This window comes from Thunnus thynnus, chromosome 9 (genome assembly GCF_963924715.1).
Source record: "Thunnus thynnus chromosome 9, fThuThy2.1, whole genome shotgun sequence".
NCBI classification, from domain to species: domain Eukaryota; kingdom Metazoa; phylum Chordata; class Actinopteri; order Scombriformes; family Scombridae; genus Thunnus; species Thunnus thynnus.
The window spans coordinates 18,417,819-18,439,912 of record NC_089525.1 but is presented as its reverse complement, the minus strand read 5'-3'; the positions used below and the strand labels follow the sequence as shown (position 1 = coordinate 18,439,912).

The 22,094-nt window shown below is 39.8% G+C and overlaps 1 protein-coding gene across 1 annotated transcript in view; it reads left to right on the top strand.

The window, feature by feature from the left end:
• The first annotated feature begins 930 nt into the window (after window positions 1–930).
• Window positions 931–22,094, top strand: part of LOC137188928 (protocadherin-9-like) — a 97,282-nt gene continuing 76,118 nt past the window's right edge. Inside the window, exons 1-3 of the mRNA XM_067598512.1 lie at window positions 931–1,010; window positions 2,042–2,114; window positions 21,001–21,060. Coding sequence (XP_067454613.1) covers window positions 931–1,010; window positions 2,042–2,114; window positions 21,001–21,060 — 213 coding nt within the window. The remainder of the gene's footprint in view (window positions 1,011–2,041; window positions 2,115–21,000; window positions 21,061–22,094) is intronic.

Sequence of the window (22,094 nt, the reverse complement as noted above, 5' to 3'; positions counted from 1 at the left end):
TGCTGTCCCTACCATAGGACATGCCATGCTATCCCTACTTTTATCACTGAAGACTGTTCAACCCATCAATTTATTCGGCTGGAGATGTATTCCCATAATTTAATGTAACACCATTATCTCCTATATTCTCCATACAACATTTGACCTTGAAAATATGGATTTGCAGATGCAGGGAGACTGGATCTTTGCAAAGTCAGATATTTTCTGGCATCCTTGGCAAGGAGGAGGGGGCAGTAATGCTGCCATGTTTGCCTTTTGGAGATAACACCTCAGAGGTCATTTGAATGACTTGGTGTAATGTGGGTCATGTGGTCGTATATCCTCAAACTCACTGAGCAACCAACTTCCTGGCATGTGAAATATTTCCTCTCTAGCAGGTATTTATTATATGACTGTGGCTAGTTGCTTATGTATGGATGATCACTCTGTAGACTATTTCCAGAGTGCAGGGCCACACATATGGGACTGGGTGATAACACAAGAGCCTACCTGTACACATCAGGTTGGTTTAGTATGGAAGTTAGAGCAGTGTCTTTTATCTCTCTGTAAGACTTCTCACAAAACAAGACTTCACGTTACAGAAATGGAAACCCATACATGTATCCTTAACATTCAGGATTAGAGTGCCTCCAAAACTAACCGTCCTTGACTACTTTAAAAGGAAAACATGAAAGGCAATGCATGTCAAGACACACATTCTCCAGCAAAGTGAAAATTTCTGCCTCTTATCTGTTTGATTTTGCACTTAGGGATTTTTTCCTCATCTTTTCTCTTCAAACATCAAGTGCCAAAGTCATTTATATGTGCTAGGGGCATGCAGAGTTAAAACACAGACATAGAGTACAACTTACTGCTGTCTAGAGGCGGTCCATGAGGAAAATAAGGAAGTTGTAAGGCATTGGTGAAATAAGGCAACAGAGGATGAGTAAAATGAAAGGAAAGAGAAAAGGAGGGGAGGAGGAGGAGGAGAAGGAGGAGGAGGAGAATGAAGAAAATGAGGACAGTAGGGGGTGAGACCAGTGAAACACAGAAAGGGTAATTCAATTTGACTAAAACTCTCTGTCACTTCATACAACTGGGGGATTGGCCTAACCACCAAAATGAATTAAAATTCATGAACTATTGAAGAGTGAGCTGCCAGTAGAAAGTGGAGAGCATGATACTGTTTTATAACAGGATTTTTTTTCTAATTACAAATAAATGAAGTTATTAGTTTACCTTAAATTAAAAGCAGACAGGTTCCCACAGAGATATCTGATCCCATGTGTAACTCATTTAAGACTGATTTGGGCCCCTATTAAGCTGGCAGGCAAACTGAAATTAGGGTAGCAGGGCGTCTCAACTACATAGTATTGTCTAACTCCTGCTGGCTCAGTGCCCTTTCTTTAGCTTGGAAACACAGCTGATGTTTCTGTACTTGAAAACCATATCCACAAGGTACCATTAGGTAATAAAAAAAAGAGCCAAACTTCTGGCATGCTAAAATTTCCGCTCTCCAATTTGTAATCTTATACAGATTTATGAATGTCTTCACAGTGGAATCTGGCACGGGAATAACAAACACAGCCTATTGTTCGTAATGCTTCCCAAACCAGCAGAATCAAAAGAAAATCCAGTGTTTGACTTTCATCCATCCACAATATAAATAACTAATTTATCAATTGTGCTTAAAGAGGCATACAATGGGCAGAACAGAGAACATTGTGTTGCCGGGATAATCCCTTAGAAGATTTATCCTGATGTCGCCTTGAGGGGAATAGTGGGAGCAAGAAGCAGATCTCATTCCCTCCCTCTCTGTCTCTCTATCTCTCTTTCTCTGGATACATAGTCACTATCACCGCTCCTGATCAGCCCTGTTTAGTTATATATTGCATTGTGTTCTTTGATATTCCAGTTAATCCGTCAAGTGAAGAGATTTAGCCCAAGATTACAATGATTCAATGAACTTTTGATGATACACTACTCACGTCTGTAGCCCTGAGGCATTTCTTGATGCACTTTATGAGCATTTGTATGTATGTGTGTGTTTGTGTGTTTTAAGTAAGGTGGCTGTCTTCATCTCTCGTGTGGGCGACTTTGACGGTTACAAGATAGCGAGAGCATTGCCATCGATGGTCTGACAGCCCCACAGCTTCCCTCAAGCTACTCAGGAGCTACTGTAGGCGGTTCGCATTCTAAACATGAATGACAAAGCATGGACATAGAGCTTGATTTTCCTTAATGTTGCTTGAAGTATAAAAAAAAACAAACAAAAAAACAAAACAAAACAAAAGCATATGAAGAAAAAAAAATGTTCCAAGACACCTGATTCCCCATTTAGGCAGTATAGAGCCCTAATTTTGGATTCAGACCTGAGCCAAATAGTGACCACCAAGTCATGAGCGGGTTAATTTTCTGCGGTCTGGGTAGTGAAACTGGTGACCTGATCTATAGACAGAATTCCAAGAAACTGACTACAGAAGTATAATTGCACCTTAGGCTGCCCAAACCTGTCTCACATATTTACTATTCACATTTTAACCCAAGGTGAGGTGCGTTGCCAGGCAACAAAGCAAACAAGCCGGCATAGATTTAGATAACATCTGTTTTCAGTTCATGAATTCTATCAGTGGGAGCATTCTGTATGTGCAATTACTTGAACCAATCACATGCAAAAGCTTTTTCAATCTGGCTCCTTGAGTGCTGTCACTAGTTATTACAGTGCGTGCTATTTAGCAAAAGTGCATTTGCAGTTTGAAGAGCATCCCAAGATATTAGTGGCATCTAATTGCATTACCTGGAGGAGACTGATGGCGCCAGTTAAAACGGCTGGCCCCAGTTCAGGCTGTGTTGAAGGCAAGTGCTTCTTTACAGGTTATACGTCATGTTTCTGACTGGAATCTTTTGATGACTAAGTGATTTTCTGACAGCTTTAAGCCTCCACTCGCCTCACCAAATACCCCTACTCCCTAAGCAATCGTCCATCTTACCATTAATCCACTTTCACCCATGTGAAACTAAAACAATGACAGAATGATAATGGCAGCTAATGCGGCCAAATTCTGATTGCACAAGTCAGATTCATTCTCATTAACTTGTTCTGAATTGATTCATGCATTCATGCTTGTTTACCTAGCAATAGTGTAAAATGTCCCAGCAGTGCAATCCATATTCAAACAGGCCAGCTGCTAGGCTTGCTGCAGCACTTGTCCATTTAAGCAGTGAAAAAGCCAGATTTCATTTTTAGTCTTCGTTTAGTCATTGTTTGATTGCCTCTAAATAACCACTGATCAAAACCTTACATATCTTCAACAATCCATTACACTGCCAACATTTTCTGCATAAAAGACAGAAATCTCCACATCGCATGTCTTTGCCAAAGTGACAAAAAAACCCACTTTAAAATGTACAGTTTCCATAGAAATAAAAAACTCATCTCATAGGTGGCTCAACATCATTTTCCAAAAGCCACAGGCAAATCTTGATGACTGAGAAGACAATAAGGTGAAAACTGCCAAGTGACCCTTATAGGAGATGTCTCTAGCACCTTCTGTCTTCCACTTCTAGATTTAGTAGGGACTGGAGGGGCTTTTACCTCACAGTCCTCACATAGTCCAGTGGGACTCTCATCTTGGGAATTGCATGCCAGTTTTATTGAGCAGGGAGTGGCAGTGGAGAGAGACAAGGGCCCTCAGAGACGCCTGGATGTTTTCCATATTAAACTGCAGAGACAGAGAGGCTTAAGATCTCACCGCTGAAATGACTTTCATTTTCAATATCAAAATACCAGTTAAAGTAGCATAATTATGGAAACTGTGACATGTCTATGTCTGTTGTTGGTCTGAGATTTTATCCCACTTTTGCAATCACACTCCCATTTCACTTTTACCCACCTACACATTCCTCTCTTCCTCCTCCACCCTCCCTCTTTCCCCCTGCCCCCTCCCTTGCACCAGTACCCTTCTTTACTAATTCCCCAACCTCTAACTCCTCCTTTTTTCTGCCTCACTTCCTACAGAGAGTAAAATGTCTATGGGCATTTATAGTCACATTAATATGAGCAAAGAATGTGGGGTAATAAATTGCTTTCTTTCTCCCAATGAGCCATAAGAAGTGGTGATAAAAACAACTTTTCTGTTGTTGTGCGCTTTTGCCTTGTGAAGTGAAAAAAAAAGCTGTGTTTGAAGTTCAGATTAGTCTTCGGGGAGTCCCACCTATTGGGACTGTTAACCTTTAGCCATTCAGCTATAAAGCAAGTGAGTTCCATTAAAATACATAATGCATGAAGTGCCGAGATTGCATGCCATTGATCAGCACTTGAATAAATTGAGTTGAAATCCTATTAACATAACCAGCTACACATAAAGTGAGATGAATAAAGTGCAGTATGACACCTGCAAAAATTAGCCACCATCAGCCACGGTTTTGTGATGGTTGAAGTGGTCAGGCTAACTGAAGGCAATTTAGAAATAAACAGTAATGAACTATAATTCGAGCTATTTATGTAGTGAGTTGCTGCCTGCTTACTCTTGTGTTGTCTTCTTACTGGTATTTTACTAGCAGCTGTATTTTACCATTGCAGTGTATTTGTATATCAATTTGTAACACCCTCCAGCCCTTTGTGATCCTTGGCCTCAGACAGATTCTGTCGTGACCATTTCTTCGATTTAATACCGAAGATAACATTTTTACAATGTCAGTCAAAATGTGTCCCAGCAGCAAAAGTTCATTTCTTTTTTCACCTCTTACTCTGTGTCTAGCTACAGTTGACTTTCTTAACTTTTTTGGTTGTATTTTATTGAATAGCTGTTGTTCATCCTTTTTGGCTCGTGATGAAAAGTAGCCATGAGAGACAGATATATGTTTAGTACTGTGCAATGTGGCCTCCAAAGCAACATCTTGAGTCATGGCGCCTGTCTGCTCCAGGGTGGGCATGCGTGTGTCTGTGGTTGCTGAGATGACCCTCCCTCCCCCAACAACCACACGCCACTCTTCAGCATAAAGCATATGCATGTCCTCCCTTTTAAAGCAATTAAGGGCTAACTTGTCATTTTGACAGGTAGCCTCCATCTCTCTAAATGCATGCATGCCACAGCAATAAGTCTGTGTAGGACTAACATGCTATACCATTTAAAAAAAAAAAAAGTTTTTCTGTCTTTAACTCCCCCTCCTTCTTGTATCAGGAATAATTAGGGCAATTAATTCAGGTGGATACCCAGTACAACATATGTGTTTTAGATTAGATGCAGAGGAGGCCCTGTCACCCGACCCAGTGCAGACTGGGAGATGACCCAAATTAAAGCATGTTTCCTCCCCGCCCATAGCCCCCCCTTCCTCCTCCTCCTCAGATCCCCTCTACCACCTCCCCCAAACTCGCATCCCCAACCCCCTTCCGATGCCGTGCCAGCCTCCCCACAACAATGCCAGAGAATGTCTGCCAATGGTAGCAGCTTCTTAATGAAATAGTAATTGTGACTGTGACTTGCATGCATCAGTTGCTTTCCTGTCCTGTTCTGTTTCATTGCACAACACAGAGAGGAGTCTACCGAGTTCCAGCTCTGTAATTTCATTAATGCTCAGTGTCGCACCTTTGCGTATAGTTTGTTTTCATTACAGCTTTACATTAGCTGTGATTGCTTTACCAAGTCTTATTGTTCGAGGTCTTAATATCTTAAGACGTGTTGTGTAAAGTATACCACATTACCTGTAGAATCATATTTGCTAGAGTTACACCCAATGAGTGAAATACATGAGGTACATTGAATATTCCCTAAAGAAGATGTGTAACGAGATTTTTGTGTGGCGGCAGTAACAGCTGTTCAGAGAGACACCAGAGCATGGAATATTTAAGATCAATATATCATTTATTTCAGTGGGAGTCTATAATGGGCCTGCAATCGTACACTCCATTACTGGACACAAGGGCCTAGACTGCTGACCAATCCTATCTAATGAAAACAAATGTACTGGCAGCCTGAAGAAAAGAAATACACTACACCACAGTTCACATTCCAGTGTCATTTGGTATGAGGACTGTGGCCCCAGTCTATGCAGAACGGCAGGCTTAACAACTCAAGTGTGTCCTTATGTGTGGGCAGGGAGAGGGAAAACCAAAAGTGTCCTAGAAGCAGACTTCTGCTGAAAGTCAAAAACCAGACTGCAGTCATTTCACAGACATGTACCTGCACTACAGCATGGATTTATTACAATTAATTGCAAGGACAAGCAAATATGGTCAATGCAATTAGAATCAATCTATCTATCTATCTATCTATCTATCTATCTATCTATCTATCTATCTAAACTGCAGATTTCTTATTTTGTTACAGCATCAAAATTATGGATATCATGTTGCGATGTGTCTTTTATAGCTCTCCCATCAGAGTACAAAGGAGATCAGGACTATTATTTCCAAAGTGCTCATGCTGATCTAACATCAGTTTTAGCTTTAGATCACCCTGGAAATGCAAGAAAAGCAAGGACATATTTAGTGATCCCGGATCAGCACACCTCCTCTGAGAGGTGTTTGATGAGCACAGCTCCAGATTAGATTAGAGGTCTTGCACTGATGAATGTAATCCATCATCTTGTAAGCAGAGGAAATTTATGACAATTTAGTTTCAGTAACACTGTCATAAGCCCTTAGCTTTTAGTTTTCAGAATTGCATATCTACAAAAAGTACAAATGTAGGCTCGTGGGGCAGCATGTTTCATAAAACTTGAGGGATTTTGATATGTGACCATGACAGAGATTGAAAATACATTGTCTTTCTACGTTGAAAGCGCCTTTTTTCTATTTCCTGCTTTTTGTTTCTTTGTTTCACCTTTTGCCTCTCCACTGCAGGCAAAACAAAATGTGTGGCGCTTCCATTTCATCAACTAAACTCAGAGATAAAACACGTATAAAACTGGATATTTTGTGAATGTTTCACCACTTTATTCCGGTTTGTGAGAAGACAACTTCTTTGAACTTGATTTTTCCCCCCATGGTGCAGCTACTGTGTAGCCCATGAAGTAAGTCTTCTCACTGGGCACCGAGGGAATGAGCTGATCAGCTTCTCAACACAAATCTTTTGTTTTTGTTGTTCATGTCATATTTCTGTCAGGTGTGGCAGCTCATCAAGCTGAAATAATGAGGCCATGTTTCATGATTAGTGGCAAAACTCTTTATACATTTATGCGATGATAAACTGTTTGTTTTGTCAAATGGTTGGTTCTTGTGATTATTTCACCAAAGTTCCTATTATCATTTCTTTGTATTGTTGACATTTAGAATGCACACAGTATTCAACGGCATTTTTCACCACAAAACTGTAATTTTCCAAAATTGCATCTTTTCAGGCTAAAGGGGGCTCAAAATGGTGAATTAGAAATAATTAAAACAAAATCTCTAAAAACGTCTATGTACTGTACAGTTTGAAACCATAAATTCAACAAACCAGTTTATAAGTGGGCGTATTAATTTAATTGAGGCAGAATCTGGTGTGTGACATGATAGAGGGATGTGGGTGGGGAGGTTTAGCTGCTTATGAGTTTAAACGTTTATGCTTTTTGGTTTTATAATTCCTAATACCCATTAAGTAACATGAAATAATGTAATTTGACAACAATTTAAGTATTCCAATAACATGTCTTACTCTCCCCCCATAGTGTGATTATGGTGTACATATTATATGTACAATATGTCATTACACCGTGCCATGAAGCATAATCATGCTTCATATTAAGCAGTTTAGCATTAGCACAGCACTGATGAATGTTGGTTAGTGTAGTCTCAAAAATATCACAAACAGTGTAATAGGAAAAATTCAAGCCACATATCCACTGAAGCGCTTCAAAATAAAAAATAAAGTGCAGGTTTTGGATGAACTCTTTGTATGCTGCCTGCACAGACAACAGCTTGACAGTTGGTTTCAAAGAATGCCTCAGCACCTGAAGGGAGGTGTGCAAGGAAGGAGAGAATCGCAAAAGTGTTTCAGTCATGCACATCACATTGTACTTGTTTTTATTAATCCCTACTGTACATCTCTGCGGCACTTAAAACAGACTTTAGCTAGCACCTTCTAACTCACATCAAAGTCAGCACTTGTTTGTTGTGTCGTCTTTAGAAATAGACATTTGCCCAAACAACTGACAGTAACATTTCTTATTATGCAAATAGGCTGGTAAGAGTTGCATTGTTCTCAGTGTAGTAGTAGTGCTGATTTCACATCAGGTTACAGGTGGAGAAAAAGTGATGTAGCAGGTGAATGAATTATCAATTCCAAAATTTAAACTCCAGTTTCCAGTTCTTGCTGGCCTAAAAACTGAAATGATGTAACTGAAAGTAGTTGTGTCAGTTTTAACTGCTGAGACACTCCAATGCCTCTGATTTAAAACAGCTAAACTGTGATTGCACCTGAATGATACTGAACCAGGCCATTCTAATCCATTCATATTTGTTTAGATACACTATTGTTTTGGGTACTATCTGTAAAATTTACCTTTTTTTTTTTACAAGACACTGCAGAGGTGTAATTTAACTATATGTGTCACCTCTTATTTCAATACTAGTTGATTTGATTCATATCCCCTCAGTTTGGTGCACATGTCACATTAAAACTTAATTAACTCTCCATCCGCCATTATGAGGAGTGTGATGTGAGCCGAATGACGATAACGCACAGTAGGGAGAGCTTTGCAAAGCACGGTGAGCTAAAATCACACTAATTTAAATAATTGACATTATACATGCTGTGTTGAATAAATAATTAAATAAATAAATAACACCTCCGGATCATAGCTTGGGTTTCTCATTAGAAGGCAAGCTGTGCAACTCCGTGCTCAGGAATGAAAGTCAAGTGAAGCAATTGCAATAATTACAGCAGCAAGAAAGAGTGTGCGTGCATGTTGAGGAGGGTGGGGGCTTAACGGAAGGCAATGAGGAGGGAGGCGCTGACTGTCTACAGGTGCCTCTGATTAAGGGTAATCTGGGCAGCCCTCCCCTTTCTTATCTCTGCAACGAGCCCTGCTGCTTCTGGGTGCCTCGAGCTCCGTGGCTGCCTGGCGTAATGAGCTCCACAGCCACACAGTGGATGCCCCGCAGGACAATCCCTACAGAGCCATAATGAGCACTCCAGTGTACCAATTCGTGCTCCCCACCAAGGGGCCCCCCAAGCCTGCCTCCCCTCAGACATAGGTGGGCACGGCTTGTTCACAAAACCTTCCATAGCCACCCTCCACTTCAACTCCCTTTCTGAGGTAAAGGTATCCCCTCTGGGTTCAGCATCATGTCCCTGTGTGTGTGGTGGGAGGGATGGCCCAGAGCCCAAGCTTGGCATCAATCACTTAGCATCAAGAGTGAGGTGAAAAGGCAGAGGCGGCGTTAGGGATTGAGTCGCAGCAAAGATAGAGGGGAGGCACGGGACACCGGGATAGAGTGGCGGGTGAAGAGCGAGGACAGCTGAAGTAGCTGGGGATGGAAAAAGCTAAATGATGGTAGAAGGATGGAGAGGGTGAGATAACTGACAGATGGAGTGAGTGCGAGAGAAGGAACGAAAGATAAATTGTACAATGAGGGAGTTGCACAGTTAGATGGGAGAGAGAGATGGGTGGAGAAAGAGAGAGAGGGGGGAGGATCGGGGTCTAATGAGGTCTATGGAGAAGGGTGGGTAATGAGAGGGGTGAGAGTCCAAGGTGAAGAAAGATAGTGAAAGAGAGTGTGTGAGAGACAGAGAGAGAGATAGAGAGAGAGAGCGAGAACGGCTCTTTTGCCAAACAGCCGTCTCTCTGTTGGTGCTGGGGTGGATCTGTGTGTTTAAGAAACTGCACTGCTGTGCTTTTGCTCTCTTAAACAACCAGGAGGTGGGTGAGAGGATCGACGGGCCTGACCACAGAGCAGGGCTTTGAAGCTGCCTCACGCTGAGAGAAACTGTATTGGATTTAGAGAGACTGCCTTTCAAAAAGAAAAAAAAAAAGATAGAATGAAAGACAAAAAGAAAACAGAAAAAAGGGAAAAATCAAAAAGAAAGACAAAATGCAATACATGATGCTTTTCTCCATCAATATTTTGTTGCAGTTTGAAAGATTAGCATAACAATGAACATTTTTCAAAAGCCTGTATGTAGATAGCAAGATGGCAATCATGAACATGGTGTAGCATTCATTAGGATTATTCACCATCATTAATTGTAGTCATGAACAATTTTCAAGGTTAGGAGTGATTCCATCTGTTTCTCGACTTGGTGACTGTCTTTAGCATTAGAAAGGAAAAACATTAAGCAGCATGTCTTCAGTCATATGTTTGCTCGCGTTTTGCATTTGTGGATGTCTTTCTCTGTGTGAACGCCTGCGCATGTGTGTGTTCTCAGACTCTTGTGAAGTCCAAGAGTAAAAAGGCACTCATCATCTTTCATGTGTGCTGCATTTATTCTACAGTAGCAGTGCAGCAGCTGTTGCAGCCATATATATATATATATATATTTTTTTTTTTTTTTTTTTTTTTTTTTTTGCTTTTTTCTCCCCCAAAGTGTTGTAAACTTGATATTTTGAATCTAAAATATTGTGCTTCTTCACTGGCAGGTAGTCAGATCACTAGTTACACCTACTGGCATCTGAAAATAATACATTTTTTTTATTTTCTAAAGAAATACTTTTGGGGAGGTAGTACAAGTGTGACCTTATTGTGCTGATACACAATAGACAGTAAAATGAGAAACTTTTTTGCGCTACAACAGCTACATCTGTATCAGAGAGGATTAACATGGTGGGAAGGATTGGGCAGTGTGTCTTATTTTAATTGCCGTGTATTTTAAATAACTTCCCATTGCTCTTCTTCTTGAATAGAACCTCTGCGGGGCCAAAAACGGTCTTTTTAGAAAATGGTTCCATCTGGGAATAAGGATTACATTATTATTGTTATTATTATCTAGTGAGGGATTAAGGATTTGTCTCAACCAGTGAGTGTTGCCCTGCGAAAAGTAAATCACGACACAGTGCCACCGAGTCTATTGTTCAGATCCTGAAAATATACAAAAAACAGACATTAAATCCTGAAAAGGAGAGTTTTACATCCTCTGAACAAGGGCAATGGGCTGTTTTAATGACAGCATGTCATAGAGTTGAGATTTGAAAAACCGGGTGTCAGAATGATATTTGGCAGCAGAGTTCAGCTACATTTTCCTGAAGAAGATGCAATTGAAATTGTAAAGCTGCAGTTGGGCTTCATTTTTATACACTTGAACCTTTCTTGTACAATGTGTGTCACATACACATGTATTCATCTGTCAGGGGTAACAGATGATGACAAATTAATACATTTAGGAAGTTTGAAACTGGTTACCAAAAAGCTTTCTGGCATTTAGTTTCCTCTTTCATCATTTTTTATTGCATCAGTAACTGGTATCCCATTGATAGATGTGATAAAGGGCACATAATACCAAGCACTGCCCCTGTCTGTTGAAGAAAAGAAAGAGGACTGATGTATAAATATTAACACACTGTAGATTAAGGATGAAGAACAATAATCAGTTTCTGAAGACTTTATACACCTATGATTCTAGTAAAACATACACAAAATTGGTATCATTTCCTGTTTTCAGATGTGTCACTTGGCTTCAATGCAACATAAACAGAGAGGACACCATAACAAAGCACTGCCCACAGCCACAATTGACCTTTGGGGTTCTGATCCCTTAATGTGTTTCTCTGTGTTGGTGCTGATAAAGCCTTCCTTCGCCTCTGTCCAAATCTATAAAGCTTTTTCCAAAGATGCTGGTAATACGGAGTGAGAGACACAAATATCTTCCCTATTCCATGGTCATAACCTCTGCCTCTGCCATCAATAGCTCTAATAGGTGTTTAGAGGGCCTTGTATGTGCGTCCGTTTGATAGCCTGCTGATGGTTTGGCATGTCATTCAGAGAAAACGGTTTATGTTGAAGGGACGGGGCAGAAGCCAGACCACAATTTTAGTGAGGTCTGCTGAGTAGATCGGGGCTTAGGGTACTCCCACAGAACAAGAACATCTATTCAAAACCAATCTCTTTTAAATTTGCAACAGCATAGATTTGCATAATGTATGTATGTCCACCTGAAACAGGAAAAAAAATAGATTTGTAATTCCATCTGTGGTCATAACAACCCAGTCATTATGTTAGAGGCACATGTGGGGATTGACAGGACAGCTTGAAGAGCTACTGGGTACAGATTGATCCTTGTTCAACACAAGTTATTGATCATGTCTTTAAGACAGTATTTCATTCTAAATGACTGCAGCAATCGCTTTTTTACAAGCCTAAAGCCATTTCTACATTTTGAGTTTGCCTAATAGTGTTATACAAATACATGTTAGTAAAGATGTAAAGATGCTAATGTAAATAAAATAAAATAAAAATAAATTAAAATCACTTAGCTTTATTGAATCTTTTATTGAATTTTTTTTTATTTAACATACTGGATACTCTCTTAGATAAAAAAAAAACAAACATTTTTTTACAATTAGAGAATTTGTGACTTTGGCGCCCCCTTGGTTTTATCAAAAAAGACATTGTGACAGAAAGCTGCAGCAATGCCTGTTATTGAAAAGCTGACAGGTTTAAATAGAATTATTGGCAAGTGTGCCACTGTTGCCTATTTGGTGGCATGTTTGGTGATGTTTTGGGTTTCTTTTTTTTGTTTTTGTTTTTTTTTTCTTCTATTTTGACACTGATGAGTTTTACAAACTCAAATAACAAACATGATGTAAACATATAGAGTAAGTATTCAGCTGAAAAATTTTGAAATCACCAAATGAATGAATCCACTGGTTAATACTCTGGTAAAATACAAAAGACCAACAGGCTAACATTACTTGTAATTTTTATTGTTGATATTTATTTTTCTAAAATTAGTTTTAGTTTTACTTAAATATGACAATAATTTAAAAGATGTTCAATTAGTAAATGAAACTACATTGTCTTATTACCACTGCTGGTCTTGGGGTTTATATTGCTAATCTTTTTTTTTTTCTCTCAGTATAAAAGCTATAGCTAAGTGGAACACTCTGAAGGCAATATATACAGTGTATAAAAATACAAATGGCAATAACCTTCAGCAACTCATGATCATGGCAAATGTGGTCTTTGAAGAACAGCAAGATATGAGTATAACCCAGATAATATGTCTTCAGCACAGCTTAATTGCATTCTTTTACTCAGGACGAGCACTGGGATTTATAATATTAGTTACTTCCTGTCTTACCCCCTGCGTTTTGCATTGGGCTTCAGCAGCCTACTGCTGCTTGGCCAGAAAAATTCTCCACTGAGGTTTAACGCAACCAATGAGATTATTTCTGCTTGCATAGCAGCTCTGTCCCTGAAAAATGTTTGTATAGCTAAACCCCCAATCTGCCTACATGTCCTGGTTCATGTGTGGCCATAACTCCCCAGACTGGGGGTTTGGTCGAGGCCTCTCTGCCTGCTAGTGGTGTGGAACACATGCCTGGCACAACCAGTACCATGGGGGGAATGGCACACAGCTGGTTTGATTGGGCTCTGGCCTTAATCGCCCATGTCTCTGCCATCAGAGCTCAAGGAGCAGTCACACACATGTTAGCTGTGCTCATACAAGGGAAACTGATTGGAGCCTTCCAGTTTCATTCCCAATCAAACACTGAATCACGCTCAGACAGATAAAAGGCTGGTGTTGCTTTGTGAGATGGGTATCAATGTCAAATGAGAAAGCTAGGGATAGGCATTCTACGAGCTACTTCAAGTCTGAATTCTCAGACAAATGAAGGAGTCTATTTTCAGCAAGCTGATTGTTGGGTGCAGAATGGTGGTTGACAGTCTATGTTCTAAAGATAAATACATGTGCTCCTGTGAAAATGCATTAGCCATGCACAGTTTAATCCTAAACACGGTTGCAAAAGGCTGCGACATAAAAAACATTGGGGTCTGAAAGGTCGATTTGGAGCGCCTCTGCTGAGAGGAGAGTAGACTGCTCATCATAACGCAGGAGCTTCTATGTAATTTGGCAAACAGAAGATGATTAGCATACATTTGTCAATTTTATTTCTGAATACTGTTATGCTCTTTTGTTTCTCAAATGTACTGTTTTGTATCACCTAAATCAAAGCCACTGAGATATTTATTATTTCTGACCTCAAAGGCAGTAAAATGAAAAGGATTTGCTAATGCATAGCACATGCACAATGTAATTTGACTTGAAAAGATGGTATTTATTTTCATTTAGCAAAATAAAGTTTTGCCTGACCGTGAGAAGTAGTCAATAACAATGTGCAGCTAATGTAATTTTGAATATACTTAATGCTCTGCTCACCCAACTAGAGAGAGAACTGCAGTAGTAAATTGGTTGACTGTTGCTGATAAGCTTAACAGCAAAGCAGCATCCAAGAATTTGAATGAGGGCATTAATGGTTGTTTAAAACAGGAATAATGAAGTGACGACGACACTGTTGTTTTGCCTCTTGCTCTTAAGAGGAACGTCTGCCAATGGAGGAAAATTGTGACTAGACTGACTTCTAAAGGACATCAGCAGAGAAATAGTAGGTCATCAGAACTTTGTGAATACAAACCCAAAAAAAAGAAAAGAAAAAAAATCATAATTTCCGGATAATTGTGTCTTTATATAAAAAACGGCTTCACACACTTTCATGCATGCACACACATATTAGACCCAAACCCTCGCATATGAATGCAAACACACAGACAGACCTCTCTTAATCTTTCCGACACACACACGTGCATGCTCATGACACATGAGCACAAAATAAACAAAACAAACACAAATGCAGTGCACAAACACAAAGCAAATGTCCTCTCAAAGTAGATGAGCTCCATTCTGTGTCGAATTGAAAGCATCTGCAAAGCCAGTTCCTCTCGGCCGTGGAGGCGTGCATCAGCCGGCAGAAGCGCCTGCTTGGTGTCCCAGGGTGGCTCGCGTAACACTTGGCCTGCTCCCTAGCCACTGCCTGGATCAGAGAGGCCCACTGCTATCATCCAGGCGCTGGCAGCAGTGAGGCTAGGCTTAGAATGACAAATTGGTTAGAGGGAGTGAGTGACGAGAGCAGGCCAAGAAATATACTTTGAAGAGAGAAATGCATTCTGAGTTGTGACAAGCATGCCACATTATATGGTCAAGTGTACAAGTCTGACTCCCGCCATGCGGATTGATCCAGATCCCAAAGACACTTAAATGAGGCAAGGCTCTCTCATCAAGACAATGCCAAAGTATTTATCTTAGAAAGTCACCCAAAATATTACTGGATTAGAGAGCTTTTCCGCACACAGTCTCTCGTCTCGTGGCCTCAATTTGTATCAAACTGCCTCCCCTCTTCAAACTGTCTCAGTGACAATAATTCCGTAATGTTTGCCTATTAGCTTGTGTTAAACACTGAAAGCGTAGTGATATTCGCAAATTTCTAAAAAAAACAAACTATTTATGTCCAACCTAATCCAAGGAGACCTCTGTCCTTATAAATCAGGAAATTTGCATCTCATATTTAAGACAATTACAAGAATAATCAGCAGAGCAATGTTTTTTATTATATCACGTTAATATGATTCTCAATGATGAATTATTGATTCAAAATATAATACTTAATTCACTATTTCAACAAACCAATAATTTCCATTCCCCATCCCTCCCTCCACACACCATCTGTGATTATAGCCTGCAAATAATATCTAAAATAAAATCTGTTTACAATTTCAAATGAAACATACACGGGAATAGATAGTATGTCTAATTAATGTTGTCCTTTTTGTTTGGTATTGAGATGGAGGTTGAAGAAGAGTGCATACAGGGTGTAGACATGTGGCTTTTGCCAGAGGTCAAACATGAAAAATAAATCAAGTCACACCCTTTCTCACCTGAAGGCCATACACTCTAGCTGGAAGCATCTGGTCGAAACAGAAAAGCTTGAAACTAAAAAAAACACTGTGGGTATCCAAAGTTAAATCTTTGTTGAGCCACTAAATATGCCATGCATGTATTATTATACACAACAGCTCTATTGCTCAATTTGAAACAGCATCAACCTTGTGTCTGTTTTCTTTATTTATCAGGTTTCTGAAAACAAAATCTCCTAATGCAAAGGCATAGCAGTTGTATAGACAGTAAAAACAATATTAAGCTTCCTCGACATATTTTAGATTATCGTAAAACCCACATGTAGGAAATTCCGTTCATGTTAATCCACAGCAATATTGCACTTGTCAAAACAATCCGTGGTAGCAGAGACTGTTGAGATTTACAGTGAAAGGAAAAAAGGAAACGCTAAATCTCCTCCGAATGAAGTCTAGTGATCTTACGGCTAGTGTTGGAGATGCATTAGATTCCAGTCTACCTGAGGAGAATAAAATGTTTTAATTTACTGGACATTTTGCATTAAATATATTCAAACATAAAACGATGAATATGAACACATCCAAAATGGACTCCACTGTTTAAATTTGATTTGGTTGTGTAACAACAATCCAATCCAACAATTATACTAAATATTTTAGCATGTTTCAGTCATGCCCATTTGGAAGACAGACTGATTCACTAGTATGTGGTCCTGCTGTATTAAATACAAGTTTGTTCTGAACACAGCAGCTTTGTAGGTTGTAATTACATTGTTTTTCTGCAGGCTTGTTGGCACCTTGGTCAAAGGCAAGCTCCTGTGTGCCTCTAGGACTCCCTCTCATGTAAATTAGGCCCTCTTCCCTTGCCAAAGCAATCATGACATTGCACTGGTGCAATGCTAGGTCTGCAAATAAGCCATGTCAGAAGCACACACACAAGACACCGGATGTTCCCCTCTTGAATTCCCTCTCTCAGCAAACTGCAGAGCCGTACCAGTTGGCATCACTAGAATTTGGTTTGAAGTTGTAGAGTATTTTACTTTTGTTGTCAAATTGCTTTGCAAATGAGGCCCACCCTGGCACAATTTCAAAGAGCTTGTGCTATATGTGCAGCTTCCTTCAGGCACTAGTTTCTCAACCTTCATCATTCTGTATGCATATGCACAGTGCTGCACTAAGCTCACATGGAAGACTAGATAAACATGCCAAGCTGGGAGGAAGATGGAAGGCAGCATGCTTACGTCTTGTCAGCCTGTCTGTATGCTGTTTCTGTGTTCTTCAGCTTGACTGACATGGTCTATCTAATAACATGGCAGGTAGACAGTATGAAAGCCTTGTAGGTTTTTACCCATTAAAATGATATTCAATCATTTTGTGATGGGCTTTTTTTTTTGCCCTGAAACCACGCCTCATAATGATTCAGGTTCGAGTGCCATTCACATTGAAATGTTATGTTGCTTGAAGCCACATCAAAATAATTGTTTTGATATGTCCCGTTTTTGTCTTGGCAATGACATTTATAGGGGGTGATCGTACAATGAGGATAAAGAACAGTTTTTGAGGTATGTTGACTAAATTTGAGCCATGGATCCCCTGGCTCACAATTATAGGGTTTTAGTCTGGGCATCATGGAAAAGGCATTGCTTTGCGATACAAGTGTTGCACATATTGCGTGTCCCTTTGATTGCATGTCCAAGTCAGAAGCTAAATAATAATAATGCAGGGATTGAAACACTGCAAAATAGCCCAAGGCTCAGAAATTGCTAATGAACAGCAGCAGGGTGCAGTTGGGGTGTAGTGGGGGGTTGAGGCATCTGCAAACTTACTTCCTCTTTCAAAGGCAAATAATCCATAGTAGCTTTCTGTGGCTCAGAACGTTGTACCTTACAGTCAAAACAGTGTCATTGCCTGAAAGGGGGAGGGGGGTTGGGGGATCAGGTGTATGTGTATTTCAGCATGCACTGAGGAAAACTCACATGCACTTGTTTGTGTGGATTACCTCTGATGAGCAGTGTGAGCATGATCTCCTTCATTGCTATATTACAAATATATGTGTTTTACACTCTCTTTTTTCACTGCCTGTCAAGAGCTCTTCTCACACTGCAGAGAACCATCAGGCAATGGGAAATCCATGGAGAGGAATAGAGACAGAAGGCAAGAAAAAGAGAATATATTTGGTGCTATGTGCTGCAGATCAAAAACATGGTAGTCACATGATCAAAGGCATTTGATAATCCTTGAACTACATTGCTCCTTTAATCCTAGTGAGAGAACTATATTTTATTGGGGGATGAGAGGAGGGGGGGACAATGCTGGAGTGGCAAACAGAGCTGGAGAAACAGTAACTAGCTGCTGGAAATGCAGTTTACTAAATGTAACTAAATGTTCACTTTTGAGGGAGCCTGGGAAGACGACAGTATAAAGCCTCCTTGTGTGTGGAGAATGGAGGCTGAGCTGATGGGGCTAGAAGCACAAATGTGCCACAAGTCCCTGTCCACTCAGCACTGAATAGTGTTCTTGTTTTTTTCATGGGGGTTGTTGGGGAGGTTTGCTTGTTGAATGTGACCAGACTACTATAAACTGTACTACATCTGGCACATAGAAACAGGGTGATGCACAGGGTTAAGTGTAATATTTCTTTCAAGCAAGATGGCTTGAGTTTCATTTAAATGGCCACCTAAATGTGTATTTTACAATACATGGACAATTTGTAGGTTATAATGTTGTAGAAAGAGTTACAATGAAAGAAAACAAACCTAAGGCACAGCAGAAATGATCGATGCTAAATCAGCATGTCTCCAAGAAATCGGACAAAAAAACATCATGTTTCAGTTATCTTACTGTTTCCTCAGAAAATAATTTTTGGTATATATCATTCCATTCTGCTCCCTGGGCCTAATCAAATTACAATAACCTGCCCGAGCACTCTGAAAAGACAAAAACATCAATATGTGGTGTAATCCAAGGCCCTCTGTTGCAAGTCTTGTCAATAGTGTTTCCCTATCAGATTCAAAATGTCCCAGAGCAAAGGTGAGTTGAAAAATGACAGTTGTTATTTTGCTTCCACGTTTTTCTATTTATAATTTCTCACCTGAATACATGATCATGCTGTAAAAACATAGAGTATGAGTCACAAAGCTGCATGGTTTCTGCACTGATGAAAAATTAGTGATTAATAATTGCCTTTTACATGTGTAAGTTACACTCTAGCAGTGTGACAAAGGAGCACAGCGTCAATGAGAGGTGATGTTTTGTTCTGCTCAAAGAATAAAATGTGATTGTAATGGGGAAAAAATAGAGAAAAAAATCTAACAAACAAACAGTGATTATAGCCTGAGGAGAGCTTGCTGTGTGCGTGCTCGTGTGTTTATGAGTGGGTGTGTCCAAGAAAGGGAAAGGGATTTAGATTATCTATGGTTGGTATCAAGCTTGAACAGGCCCCTATATTTATAAGAACTAAAGTAGTAGTAATCCAAGGAGAGTTTTTAGGAACACACTTGCATTTGTAAATATTACCTCTTCCACATTGTTTGTGCTTTCAAATGAAAAATGGTTGTTGAAGATGGAATACACACTTTTATTGTTTACTTGCAATCTTAAACTGATTTTAAATCAATCTAAAACATCACATTTTTCTGCTTGGTAAATTTTAGCATATTTGTCACTGATTTTGCACACTGATTACACAGAAGATTGTGACCTTTTGCTTTTGCTTTTTTTTCTAGCAGCAGCTCAAACTGTTTTAGAGTGACAGTTGACAGTGACAAACTTAACTTTAGTTTGCACTGAAAATGTCTGGTGTTATAATACAGCTCTCCCTTTTCGGGATTGAGTATTACTGTGAGTGATACTGTCAATGGTGGCACAGGGTGGAATCATCTGCAAATTGTAGTGGCCGTGTTTCATGCTATGGTTATTTGGATTATCCTCAGTTTTTCATTCCCTCCACTTTCATTAGTAATATACCATATATAAGGTCCAATCTGGAGGCATTGCTTGGAATCAGCATGTAGTTTACCCCACTGGAAATCATGCCATCTACATGCATGCATAAAGCACAGACCGAAGTAAATTCAATTTCTTGGTCCTATCCCCAAAGAAAATAACTCATGTTTATTTGTCACATCAATTAAGATATCATGGTTATATAGCTGACTCAATCTGTAGGGAAAATTTTGTCTACTAATTCCATCGTCCCAGCAAGGCCCATTTATTCATTTATATTTCATGAACTTGGTGTTTATGCTGCAGTGAAAGCCTGGCTGTTTTTTTTTTTTCCTCTCTCTCTCTCAGTTGGCTTGGCCAGTGAGGTGTTCTCCTTCTACGTTGCAATAAAATATAGATGTTAAGAGTCTGGAGAGTTGAGTGTCTCATCTGTCCTGGTGATACCATAAGGCAGCCATTAATAGTGTCAGGGAGCATCAGACATACCACAGGCACATAATTGGATATGAGGACATAACTGAAAGCACCTGCTTGGAAATCAACAGGGCCTTCCCAGGAGGCAGCCCCTTGGTAGATTCCAAAAGAAGTTTGCAGAGCCAATCCACTTCCCTGCTGGGTTTGCCTCACCCATTGCTCTTTTCATTTCTCACTGAGGTCAGCTCAAGATGGCTTCTTGTTTTCTTTTTTCATGATGGCATTGTGAGTATGCAAATACTTTGGATCTTTGCATAATCACAAGCAGCGGGACCATCTGTTGTTGGCTTGTTGACTTACCTTGCGTCTGCTTTTAATGGTGTTTTCTTGTATCTGAGTGATGTATTGGTGTATTAACAATGTGATAATCATTTAACCTCAAAAAATGCATCCAGGCGTGTATGCAAAAGTCTGAACATATGTTCAGTGAAATCTTCTGACAAAGAAGGATTTATAATCTTTGTGGAGGGATAGAAATAAAGAAAAACTGGAAAACAACACAAAATACATCACCATTCCCACTCTCATGACGTTATGATAAGATGATATTGTCAAGATAAAGATTTAAAATATGACTGTCAACAAAAGCTGGGGTCTTGGATTAGTGGGCGGGAAAGACTTGCTTGTTGATTGAGAGTCGCTTAACCCCACTAAAATATATTGCAAAAATGCTAATGGCAAGGACCAGGAAATAAGCTGCAACTTCTGTCACTGAAGATTTGCTGGGAAATGCCCTCCACAGAAAACATGTCCCTGATAATGTGTTTTTCTTGTAGAACCTGAGCCAGACACCGGAGAAGTCTTTTAACTCACCACCCCCCATTTGTCCTCATAAGGTAAGATCCAACTTGCTTTCAGGCAAGGGACAAACAACATTTTGTTCAATAATTGCAGATATCATGAAAGCATTTAATATTCTCATTAGTTGTTGTTTGTGCATCTGTTTCCATCTCAGATTTGTAAATTAGCTCTATAAGATGTCAAGACCCTACTTAGCTTTTCACATATAAAATTGTTTCATTCAGCATATGCTTTTTTTTGCTGAAACCTGAAAATTAATTGGTTTATCAGTGATTCTAAAAAAAGAAATCAAGTCAAAAACAACAGTTTCTTGAAAGCATCTCTTTTCTGTCCCTGTTATTTTCATTTGTATGCATTCTAGCGTGATTCATACATTCACTTGACATGTGGCGAGAAGGGCAGATTTATTCAATGCTAATTAGTCCTGTGCATGCACAGTCAAAGTCATCACTTCACTCTGATGGTTTCAAGTCATCTCAACACTCTGAAGTAACTTTCCCCTTCAACTCCTGCTCCTGGTGCATGCCTCTTGCAAATGTGATAATGTGCTATGTAGTGAAATTCACACAGTTTCAGTTCACTTAGCACCAAACGTGTCAAAATTGCCTGTGTCCTTTTCTGGATGAAGGGCCGGTTGGTGAAGAGTGGCTTATTGCAAAAGTGGACCTTGGTAAAAGGAGCTCAATGGAGGGAAGCTGTCTGACAGCCTGTCATCAACTGTTCAAAGCCTAACACCGCTCTACATCGCTAATGCACAGCTAGCTGTCTAAAATAACTTTGGCAGAATTGAAAGCTGCAGACGGTGGTAGGATTGTAAATAATAATAAAATACGATACCACTCTCCTCATCTCTGTCATAGGGAAATTATGGGAAAGGCAATCAACAAAATGACACTGCATGTCCTCCACATAGATATCTTTAGGTTGTGCTTGATGAGAAATTACAGCCTAACATAGCCCGGTGTAGCTGCTGAAGTTTTCAAACATGAACACATCTCTTTCTCAAGAGCGCTACAGAGGATGTATGTCTCTTGTTATTTATGGGCTCCACATTTACGTTTCATTCTCT